Source organism: Pieris napi, chromosome 10, assembly GCF_905475465.1.
Source record: "Pieris napi chromosome 10, ilPieNapi1.2, whole genome shotgun sequence".
In the NCBI taxonomy this organism is placed as follows: Eukaryota; Metazoa; Arthropoda; class Insecta; order Lepidoptera; family Pieridae; genus Pieris; species Pieris napi.
The window spans coordinates 4,721,909-4,734,284 of record NC_062243.1 but is presented as its reverse complement, the minus strand read 5'-3'; the positions used below and the strand labels follow the sequence as shown (position 1 = coordinate 4,734,284).

The following is a 12,376-nucleotide window of genomic DNA, read 5'->3' as shown; positions in this document are numbered from 1 at the left end:
AGGTGATTAGCCTACTGTACAGTCATTACACGAGGATTTTTAGGTCTAAAACCGGTTTCCTCACGACTTTTCCTTCACGAGTGTTAATTACAGACAGAAAGGATAATCCGTTTTTGTACAGCCATGATGCGAACGCACATGTTGAGGTGCACGCTTAAGCCACTAGACCAACACTGCTCTGAACTTATATATTTTTTATCTTTTATACTATACCCTTCAATCATAAAAATAAAGAGTAATTGTACCGTTTCAAGTACTCTGTCTCTAGACAAAAAGAGTGCTTTAGTAGGAGTTACTCTTTAGGTTCTGTTAATTAGGGTATTAAGGTTCTACCAATAAATCAAATAAAACAATTGACTTCACACATTTATTGTATTTTGTCTAATAAAAATACTATATAATATATAATATCTACACCAATTGACAGTCTTACAGTTGTACACGTCCCGAGCACAACGTATTGTAATGTTCCCGCACAATGTTCAACACTATAACCATTAAACGCAAATTTAACCATTCGATGGATAATTTATTGCACTATTGAAATTTTAAGCGTTTCAGAAGACAAATATTTCAATGTGCTGTTAAGTACTAATTTAGGCACGATATTAATATTCTACCTTTAGGGTTGGTTGGGTGTCAATTAAAATGAAAATATTTGGAAAGCAGCTCGTAATCCACAGAACTATTGATTATGAAAATAAAACACTACTTACCTATATGTACAGCAAAAAATTGGCTAAGATTAGTTAGTTCCCTTTGAAACCAAACATTGGTCAGCAATATAAAAATAAATTGGAATTATTTCGTCTCCAAGTTTAAAAATCTACTTTACTATTTTACTCATATAAAAATGCGCAAAATTATATATAAAATATATGTGAACGATTCTAACTATTCAACTCTACTTATCATTTGTTTTCAAAAGAAACTAACGACAACTGTACTTGCAGCATGATATTCAAATTATCCAAATTGCAACTATTTACATATTTTTATTAAGTGACAATTAACTTACGTTAACCAACCATTTTTTTTGCATACTCCAAAGTATCACTTAAATTAACATTTGCACTCCAATAGGCCTTAAGGCGTTTTTATAATTTTTTTTTTGCAACATAAAACTAAATTAACATTACAAATACATAAAACTGAGTTTTAGGCTTTCATGCGTAAACCATTTTTAGGGATAAGAACCTAATCCTCTATCCATAGACAAATGTAGAATAACTTATATAAACCAATTCAAGCGAATTTAAATAAAGCGAAATAGATAAATATGTAATTGCACTAAAACAAATTATATTTAATTAAAAATAATATACAAACTATTAACATCTGTATTTTGTATTGACTTATGTAATCTACGATTCTACACACATAGTATGTACAATTTATATACAAAATATAACAAAGCAATGCCTTGAAATGCATGAGAATTGTGAAATTCAGTGTTAGACAATATGCAAGCGTTTTTAACTTATATACAAAGCCAATATTGGGAATTTTTGAACTACCCGCGACAATAACATCTTCCAACCTAGTATAAGATTAGCTGACAGTTAAGTTTACAAACTTAAAGTAGGTCTACAACTAAAATGTAGTATTTCTGAACTATTTACCGACAGTTAAATGTTTATAGTTAGGATCAATAAGACTTTTACTACAATTCTTAAACGTTAAACGTTACCACGGCTTAAAATTGAATTCGTTGCCCTTGAATGTCGAGAAATTATTGTTGTGTCTATAAAGTTGAATTCTAAAATATTCACGCTGTTTGCAGCTTCGACCATTGAAGTTTTTTTAATAATGGGTGAAATAACTAATCAAATCGACGATCTTTTAATATTAAAAAAGACCTATACTATATATAAAGTACTACACGAAAAATACGTAAAATATATTTTTTTAAATAGAATACTTGGCTTTGTTGACCGTTATAGAAGTATACACTACGAACATACGCTCGTATAGTATTTGTTATTAAACCATACCAAATGTATGGAATATATGTAACAATTTTGCGAATTTTTCAGCGCATTGTGTTTGTACTAAGACTACCGAATATAATAAAATAAAATCCGATGAAATTAGATAAAACACATATATAAAAACTAAATCAGTTTTTACAGTGTAAAACACTTATCTTTCCATACGTGAAATCACTTCTTTACTTAAACCAGTTACAACTGATTTAGTTTTATATATAAAATGCATAATTTATTAGGCAGTTATGCGAAACTCTAACATGCAGTTAAAGATAACCTATCTCTAGGATAAAAATCAACTCTAAAGCGAAATAATTCAAAAACTCTTATTAATAATCAATTGCACCGTTTTAAAGTCTCTTTTCATGACAGCGTAAACACAATTTGACAGAAAGAGACGAAAGAGAATAAGACTGATCGCTGATAAGGGGCTAATATTGTGCGTTTCGAATTTTACTCAATTATTCTAAGGTAACTGAAATTATTTGATATGTTGTGTGAAGCCGTTTCTCAATTTTTAAAACACGTACTAAAATATTTTTATAACTCTATGCCACAATATATACAATTATTATGTAAGTTTGTACACGATGTATTTACAATAACATTCCCTTACATAGTTCATAGTTTGCGTCAATTCGCGGTCACATTTTTCCTTATGTCCGATTTTAAAAAGATTTAGATGATAATGTTATGTATATAATAACACGCAATAGTACAATAGTTTGCGTGTGAATCCATATCATGTTAAAAAGTTTAATTACCGCATGGTCACGTGACCACGCTCATCCAAACTGGCGATAGCGGGGTCACGTTTGCCAAGTACATTTGTCTAAAGCATGCCTTCACTTAAGCATATCCAAATAGATTCCCGCTAACACGACACGGATTACGCTTCATAGAATCTACCCTCAGAGTCGAGACATAAATATTTATACACGAGAGTCATATGTAACGCTACATCCCGACTCTGAGGGTAAGATTAAAGTGTTATTTCCTGCATTTCTTAAAGTCGAATTCATAAAATGTTTGTTGTTAGTTAGAATGTTTAGGTCTTTATATAATTCTTCTATTTCCAACATTAACCCTAAGCAATTTCGATGTCATATAATAAATGCACTCTACTTGTGTATATTAAAGAATTATAATATTAACTAATATAACTAAAACCGTACGAGATAACTTGTAAATTGTTAAAATTAATTTATTATAGAAGCAATAGTTTTTATTAACGTCCCAAAAGCCATGTGTTGGGTAAAATCTCAATCTGTAAAAAAATTCACTCATTTGCCAAGTCACACGAGCGTTAAGGACATTCAATAGCTATTTAATAATCTATGGTGTAGAGTATACAACAACATGCATTTGTACCATAAACGATAATTCTAGCATTTTTTTTTAGTTAACAAATTATGAAGCATTATTTGTCAATTTGACAAAGAAAAACTTAAAACAAGTTGAGAAATTGAAAGCACTAGAAAGCAATGAAATTGGACACAATACAACTCAAATTTCAACCGTAAATCATTAAAGCAAGTTTTTAAGTGCATAAACCCGAATATGTTTGCTTATGTTGAAAATAATTTTTTTATTACAAAAAGTATTTTTTGTATATAACTTAAATGTATTAATGGTTAAATATCTGGTATTTTATAGACGAACTATTTTATCGCCTTCATTTTATGTTTATACAGATTATCTCCTTATAGAAGCTGAATGAACCTATTTACGGTATAACTAAACACTGCTGTCTCTTTCCCTCATAGAGTAAACATAACTAGAGGGAATTGGAACAATTAAGTTCAAAAAAGTGTAATTACGGTGATTTAATTTGTATAAAAAATATGTTATTTATAATACACACATCTGGTACTGAGTAACAGATGAATACATTTAAAATCCAAGCCAAATGTAATTATAACTGTTTAGAATTTAAAAAATTTAAAAAAAAAGAACAATCCTTTTTTTTTAAATTCTAGAATAAAAAGTTGCGTTTCCAATAAGGATCTTGTTCCAAATTCAAATTTAAACAGTCTTAAACGAGTAAAATATTATATTATGTTCATAAAGTTACGATATTTGATGACCTTGTTTTAAATTTGAAGGTTCAAACCTAGAATAAAGTTTCAAATATAGAACAAGTGATACATTCAGTTCCAAAACGCGCATCAAACAACCCATGTAAAATACCATAACTCTATTCAAGAGTTTATACACGGAGTTGTTCAGTTAATATTTTAAATTTAGAACGCGTGAGAGATTTGAGTTCTCAATGGAACATGCTTATAGTTCAATAATGAAACGCGTATAGAGAATCTAAAACCGCGTGAAACAATCCATACCCTCGATTCAAAGGCTCAAACATGGAATTGCTTTTTCAAAGATTCATATATCGAACGCGTGAAATAGACCTTGCCGTTTCAAAGTTTCCTTGGGCGAGTAAGGCGACGCTTCTTACGGTCCGGTGTTGCAGATGCGGCATCGGCTGACGCCCTGCGACGAGTCGGCGGTGTGCTAGCGGCCGTTTCTTCACCACTACTAGCCTCCGACTTCTGTTCAGTTTTTAGGGGAATTTCTGTGGGAGTCTCGATGACGCTAGTGACAGGCTCCTTACTGCCACTCGCTTCCACGCTGGCTTCAGAGCTAGAGCCCGATGGCCACTGGAATTAAAAAAAAACAATATATATATATATAAATGTTATGTTGGTGTACGCTTCAAAAACTCAAAACTGCACCGATCGAGCTGAAATTTTAGCATGATATATCCGCATCAAGGATTTTTTTTTTCACAATTTGTTTGTCATTTCTCAACCACTCAATCACAATGTACCACAGCGAAGCATGGCAGGGAACAGCTAGTTATATATACAATATACATATAATAATTAGAAAATATGTAAAAGATTTCATATTTTTGCAAAAGAAATGTTGATCATTCATGAAAAATCATTATTCATAATTATTATATTATTTTTCATTATTATTCATGCACATACATCTTGTGTCACACACAACAGTTAATATTTTCTCATATGCATTTTGACAGTTATCCTGAAAATAATTAAATCAATCGTTCTATTTTTGGATCAAAAAGAATGTAATTTCAGGCCAAATTGAATGAATGAACAAAAGAGTATGAATAAAAATCTATGTGTTAGAAAAATGACAATATTCAAAATGCAAATATCCAATACATAAACTTAGAATACATTACATACTATTGTGTATCGTAACACATGTAATTTCTATAATCGTTAACTTAATGTAACTGACCCTAATAGACGCATAATAAATTCAATAAGACCTATTACCGTTAAACGTCATTACAATCACTTACTATTAACATAATCGAGGTTTGCAATATTTATGTCATTGCATTTTAGTTTACATTAAAACTGTTACTGAGGTCACATGAAATAAATAGATTGAATTCATTTTGATATTATAAAAAAACCATTCGGCTGTCTGTTACTTTAAAATACGAGAAAAAGCTCACAAAAAATCTGTTCAAATATATTTTTACTGATTTTAAAAAGATTTAGTGAAAATGTTATGTATATATTAAACACGCCATAGTACAATAGTTTGCGTGTGAATCTATATCATATTCAAAAAAAAAATTGTCGCATGGTCGGTTGTAGGTTGCAGCCTATTCCCGCCTTATTTATCTATTCAGACGTTTGAAACAGGAATAAAATTTTTTTTTAAAAAGCGTTTTTTTCTAAATGTTTTTGTAGTCGCTAAAAAAATATATTACCTGCGCAAGCGCCGCAACAGGCGACAGTCGTAGTGATGCGCCGCACTCAGCACAAAGAGGCGGAACGGCCGGAGAACGGGAACGCCAGTACTGTAATTCTGTCTTGCACTTATTCAGCTCCTGGAAACATAAATATATCATTCATATCATTTTCAATAAGACTGCAGTTTAAAAATAAATTCAACAAAAATTTATGATACAGTATGACCAAAGTCTAGTCCTCACGCCCCCTTCACGCCCTCTATGATTATAAAGTTTTGCTTTGATAAAATGGCATCCAATACATGGTTAACATAAATGTACTACAAATGTATATGTGTACACACGAAAATAGTTCAATCTTTTACTGTTAAATTTATTTTAACTTGTATCCTAAATGCATTAATTAACCAATTAATCATTTACTATACATGTAGTTCTCTACTCCATATTCATTTCTATGAATGTTGTTGAAATCTTTAGCAAAGAGTTAAACATGAGTTTTTAAATACATATAGTCTTTATAATTATTTAACCGATGTTTTGTTAAAACTGACAGATAGCGAAACATAATTAAAAACATTTATGATACTTAAATCTTTAGATCTGTCAAAGTTTTTCTATGACATTTGTAATTTTTGACTCGGACTTTTTACTGATGATTCTGACTTGAGATATTATTTCAAATACAACCTAAATATATTATGTTTTGTCTTAACTATAGATTTCAGATCAATTAGCTAGATAAAAATTTGTGTCGAAATAATTGTTCCCGGCTTTTAGTGATTTCACTGACCCAAAATGTTAATTCTCCATATACAAGATACAGTATCAGCTATAGCAGTATTTTGACACTAGTGGTAAAATACAAACCTGCAATAGAGTCTGAAATTTCCGGCTGGTCTCTTCGTTCTTCTTGTCATAATCGTCCAACCGGTTAGCATATTCCAGAGTCTGTTTCTGCTGTTCCGCTATCTGCTTCTGTTGTTCGGCGATTTGCTTCTGTTGTAACGCAGTTTTCCGCTTACAACTACGTAAATCACTGCGCAAGGCTGACAACTGATCATTGTATCTGAAATTATACACAAATTTATGAAAACTTTTGAAGTGAAACTTCTTTATCGGGGTTGGAAAAAATTTTGTGTAACATTTTTCGTTACGCGTCACGTTTTTCGGTTACGCGACATGTTCCTTTTTGAAGTCAAACTTCTTTATCGGCGTTAGAAAAAAAATTACCGTCACATTATTAATGATTAATTATTTATTTATTAGTATGGTGCAAAGTCAATATGTTTTTTTCATATGGAAGTCCTATTTAGCAAATTTGCCTATGAAGCTAATCCCTTTAGTAACAGCAGTAGTTCGCGACCCTGAATTGGACACTTTCTCCAAACACTATTTGTATTTGCCATTTGTAGTGTTATTTATAGAAGACAATCAAATAAACATTCCATTTTAGACATTATTTTTTATAAAAATCTGTGACTTATGGTAAGCCATAATGCCATTTTTTGGATATAAAAGGTTTCCATGGCAAGAATATTACTAGGAATTTTTATAATTAGTTTGTTAAGTTGTTAGTGTTCAGAGTAACACTTTATGAATATTTCTTTAATTTTGGTATATTTTTCTCATTTAGGTTGCCCGCTTATTATTGATATAATCATTTCTTATTTTGTTTCCATAAATTAAACTTTGTGTTTGATTATTTTACGCATGCATAAATCAAAAAGGGATAAAAAAAACAGCCTATGCTTAGATTTAAAATTTCTCCGATTGTTGCAACTATAAAGAAAGAAGAAATTCACAATGGATTTTAAATAACTTGTATGTTTGTCTCATTAGTAGCAGCCTTACTCATACTTTAACTAAAAATAACTACTTCTCAATCAGTCTTACAAGGAAAATATGACCAAAAATATGTATTGTGTAAACTATAAAGCCATATTCCAATTGGAATCTAAGCACAAGTGTAGTATTCAATACCCAAAACTTCAAAGTCTATTTGTAGTAACATATTGGCACTCCAAAATATATTTTTTCTTCATTATTGACGAACATTTACCATAAGGTGCTATGCTATATATTATCGTAGAATAACTAGAACCTTCAAAAGTGTAATGAACAACCCAACAGAAGTATAGCATGGTTTTTAAGTCTCTTATCTAATCTATTGTATAATAATAGTACATAATAGTTAAACACACTATTCTCATGAACTCATAGTTCAACTAAAATATTTTTTGTACATTTTATCAAGGAAGGCCATATTATGCTTCAACCTTATCGGGAAAAAAGTACATGTATCTCACTTTTTCATTCCCTGCTTGATGCGGTGTATCCGTTTCCTTAGCACCATGTTGCTCTGTGGTGGTGGAGGAGATGGGGGCAGGCTTTCCTCCATGTAGAGATTTAGAGAGGACACGCGGCGATCGCCCGAAGAATTCCCGCCTGCCTGTTGCGAGGAAGACTCGAACCCACTCGCTGGTGGTGAATCGAGACATAGGTACGATTTACTGCTCTCACCCGCTGAAATAGGAGGAATGTTCTATAGAACTAGACTATAGATTGCAATATCTTCAAGGGTTGTATAATCACAACACATAAATGATATAAATGAATTTTGATTTGATTTCTTCCCTTGTTTTAATAAAGCCGATATAGTTTAGGGAGATAACAATAAATTTCTCATCTCATTTTTGCAATTCTCGTTCATGCACTTCACCTTCAAATCATAATTTTATTTATAGTAAGTAGTTTTTTTCAACCTCTAGAAAACTGGGTTACTACACAAATATTGGGTAAAATTTTGTGACATTAATAGTATTAAAATATTAAAATTATCAAAAATATAATTATTGTAATTTTGATCTTTAGGAACAATAGTACTAACAAAAAGGAATTCAGATTACGCTTTGTTACGGCGTCCTTAGCGTGACTCTACAAGTTTTTTTATTCGTTCGTTCACGTTATCGCCATTTGCGATGTTTTGTTTCTTCTAGAGCAAAAAAACAGGGTAAAAAACGGTTCTACAACAATTTTTCTTATCAATAAGATTGAAGATATAACTCACGTAACAAACCTTGATATTAAATATTGAGTAAAACTACAATGTACTTGGACTCACTAGGTTTTTCATGGTACGAACATTATTTAAGTAACAAGTAACAATAAGTTGATACCTAATATATTTTATAATTTTGAGGTTAAGTTTTCGAGTTGAAGCAGAACTCTAGGTACTTATTACGTAATATTAACCCTGTATTCTCTTAAATAATTAAATATATCATTATTAAACATTTAAATTAAAATAAACTTCATTCTATTTTATCATTCCTGACAAAGATTACAAAAAGACTAACTTATTCCAAAGCATGACATAACAGAATGCCACAAAAACATTACATCCTGCCTACAGTAGGTTCATTAACATATATTTCTACCAATATTATTATTAAGCCTTTATTACTGACAGTCAGTAGTTTTCTTCCATAGGGCATGATAATTAGAATTGACTATCAAGTTTGATTTATATTTATGATATAAATCAAACTTGATATGAAGGACATGATTCTAAAATGCAACAAATTTTCTATTAAGAACAATAAAATACTTATTTTTATTAAACTTATGAACATCAGAAATCCACTTGGTGTGATTGTTTACCTACTAGAAATACCACTGCCTGCGTGGCTCATCGCACACGCCACAAAATTCGCCGGAAAGCAATAATTCTTAGAGGTTACTAGTCACTGAAGGCCTTAAAAGAAACGTAAATGAAACACAAATCCGCCCCATACCCAACCGTAAGCAGGTGTATTTCAATCAACAAGAGTAGTATAAATTTGATTATTGGAATATATTAAGCATCATAGCTTGTAGTATGCAATTTGTCTAAGAAGCCCTTTACCAATATCTAAGGCATCATTTTTTACACTTAAGTCAACTTGATTTTCTATCTACGGTTGATTTATGCAGAAATCACACAATTATAAAACATGCAACTTAGATAAGAATGTTTTCTATTAACTACATTATGTAAACATACCATTTACTAAACATGATTCATTCCAATGTCGGTTCTCATAAGATCTATGCAATTAATTAGTAGGTATAAGTTCCTTTAGCTTCCTTAACCATATGAAGGGTATTTACTTTTCATAGTTGAGATGTAGCATTGAGACTCCCTCATGATTTTTGACAAATGGGAGTCTTAACTCAGTACTCAATAGTACTAAGTCTCAACTATCAATTATACAATAATACTTAGACTTGATTATAGAAGAATTGTTTTAGAAAAAAACATCTAATGAGCAAAAAACAACAAATACCAATAATATTTTAATTAAAATGTCTGTATTTAGAAATCATTTAACAAAGTTAAACAGGAAACAAATTAGGTGTATATTCATACAATCCTAAATCACAAAAACCAAACTTTATCATTAACCCAATATAAGCAACTTCTCAGTTTAAACAAAGCTCCAATGAACCATGCATTATACAAATTCAAGCTAGATTATTGGAATAAACACAGTATTATCTCCCTTGCACATGTTAAGCCCAAAATCGTAGCAACAAACCAACTATACAAACATATACACAATGCTTCATATTGAAATACTTACGCGAGAAGGCAGTTGTGATATCAAAGAAATCTGTGCCAAAGTATGTAATTTCTGGCAAATTGGGTTCAATATGCTCTTTGAAATATTCCATGGCCATTGTAGTCAGGTCAAACAACTCATCTGTTACTTTGTATGGTCTTGCTAACTTTGTTGTTGTTTTTAAATATGATAAAATACTATACACTTCATCTAATATCTAAAAGAGAATAAGTTTAAGTCATAAATTTGAAAACTCATTTTATTATACAATTGAATTAATCTCAGTAAAGCTTCTTCAACTTCCTATATGTGTTATGTGCATTACTATTATTATTACTGTTCCAATTAACACCTATTCATTATGTACTGGAGTTTATGCTTCATAATTACCTCTCCGGGAAAGAAACAGCAATGTTTCCTCTCAATGTGCTTTCCTAAAGTCATTTGCAATAAACTAAGTCTCATATGTAATGTTTCAATGATATCAGATTCACAGGCAAGAGGATGACTCCTCCTGGCTGACTCTCGACGGGGCATCTTTGCCTTGATTGCTTGAAACCGATGGAGCATTTGGTTTTGTAATCTTTGAAAAGTGGAATTCAAAATGCTACTGCACATATTGTTAAACTGCCTGTTGACCTAAAATTAAATATAAATGAAAAAAAATAAATAGAAATGATAACCTCAATTTAAAAACATTAATAAAAATGTTTTTATTAAATATAACTGTACAGCAATTAAGATGATAAGAATAGAATGCCACTTTTTATTTACCAGTCTGAGATGCGATACATTTTTGAATCCCACATAACGAAAAATCTTTTCCATCACTTCAATTGGTAGATCCATAAGGTTTGTATTGAAGGTCTTGGGTGTAGGTATTACAGAGTTTTTTGAACTTCCATGAGGAGACGAACCCCCTGGAAGTTGAGCACTCGAATGACGGGTCACGCGCGCCACGGTGACAGGTTCCGCATGAGATGGACCGGCACCATCACTACTTCCATTCCCACCTCCTCCTATACTACTCATTTGTCTCGTCGACACCATCTTGCCCAATTGTTCTATTAACTACTTCTGAAAAAACTTTCTCCTATAAACTTCATACTAAAAAATTATACGTTGCAGCAACACCATATTGTTTCATATAAATTGAAGAATTAAATGAACAACGTACACATAAACTAAATTAATAGTTTCTCTTTTACTTTTTTTGACTTTAAAACATTAACATAATATCGTAGTGTCCAATAATTTATCCAACAAACGAAATTTTTTATCTAAAATGGTGGCCATCGTTGGCTAGGTCACTTCATCACTTGCGAGTCAGGCCACAAATGAACATAAGTAAAAGATTAAAATTAATTAAAATGAATGGGTATTGAAATATGACACTCACTCAAGAGTTCATGCACATGATTTTAAGTAATATAATTCAGAATTTGCAATATAAAAATTTGCCAAATTAATACGCAATATCATAAAGTCGCGCTACGCTTGCTTTCAATTTACACGAAAATGATTGTCAGTGTTGGTAGTTTACATTGTTGAATTGACTGCTGTTACAATGTTGGTACATGGTAGTTGGTACCAAGAAGTTTCGTGATGTATTTTTGTGCGTTTTCCAATTACAGAGCATTTTGTGACTCAGTGCCGCACAATGCCGCATAATGCTGAAGCTTAATTGGAACGTGAATTAGTTTTCAAATGCATCAGCAGAGTGCGCTAAGTCAGTGTTGTAAAAAAATTTTGAATTTGTATGAATTGAGTTAGCAACCTCATTAATGTATAAATAATGTGGTAAACAATAATAATTGGTTGAACTTTTTACGCTTATTTTAATCATCAAATTATTTCATTAACATTTTTTTATTGAAATAATAGAAAACCGTTAAAGAATATAAGTTTTTAACAAGCTAAATTAACAGTAAAATATTTAGTTTCATGTAAGAAGTTTACATCATTTACGTTTTGAGTAATATTTTTTTAATGATTTCTAAAAAAATTATATACTTTTTCAAAACCATTGCAATTTTTTCTAAAGT

General features: G+C 30.9%; 1 protein-coding gene across 4 annotated transcripts; it reads right to left on the bottom strand.

Moving 5' to 3' along the window:
* Nucleotides 1-353: 353 nt before the first annotated feature.
* On the bottom strand, nt 354-11,881 carry LOC125052938 (F-box only protein 28). 4 transcript variants are annotated; one of them, XM_047654034.1, is made up of 8 exons: nt 11,731-11,881; nt 11,106-11,408; nt 10,722-10,970; nt 10,353-10,548; nt 8,037-8,253; nt 6,598-6,796; nt 5,746-5,865; nt 354-4,648 (listed from the first exon to the last, which is right to left on the bottom strand). In XM_047654034.1, exons 2-8 carry the CDS (start codon nt 11,379-11,381, stop codon nt 4,409-4,411), a joined length of 1,497 nt encoding a protein of 498 aa, XP_047509990.1. In that variant the 5' UTR covers nt 11,382-11,408; nt 11,731-11,881; the 3' UTR covers nt 354-4,408. The 4 variants fall into 4 exon arrangements, with proteins under 4 accessions (XP_047509990.1, XP_047509991.1, XP_047509993.1 ...); XM_047654035.1 differs by having other exon boundaries at nt 11,106-11,405; nt 11,731-11,880; XM_047654037.1 differs by lacking the exon at nt 11,731-11,881 and adding an exon at nt 11,509-11,664 and having other exon boundaries at nt 11,106-11,405.
* Nucleotides 11,882-12,376: the final 495 nt, after the last annotated feature.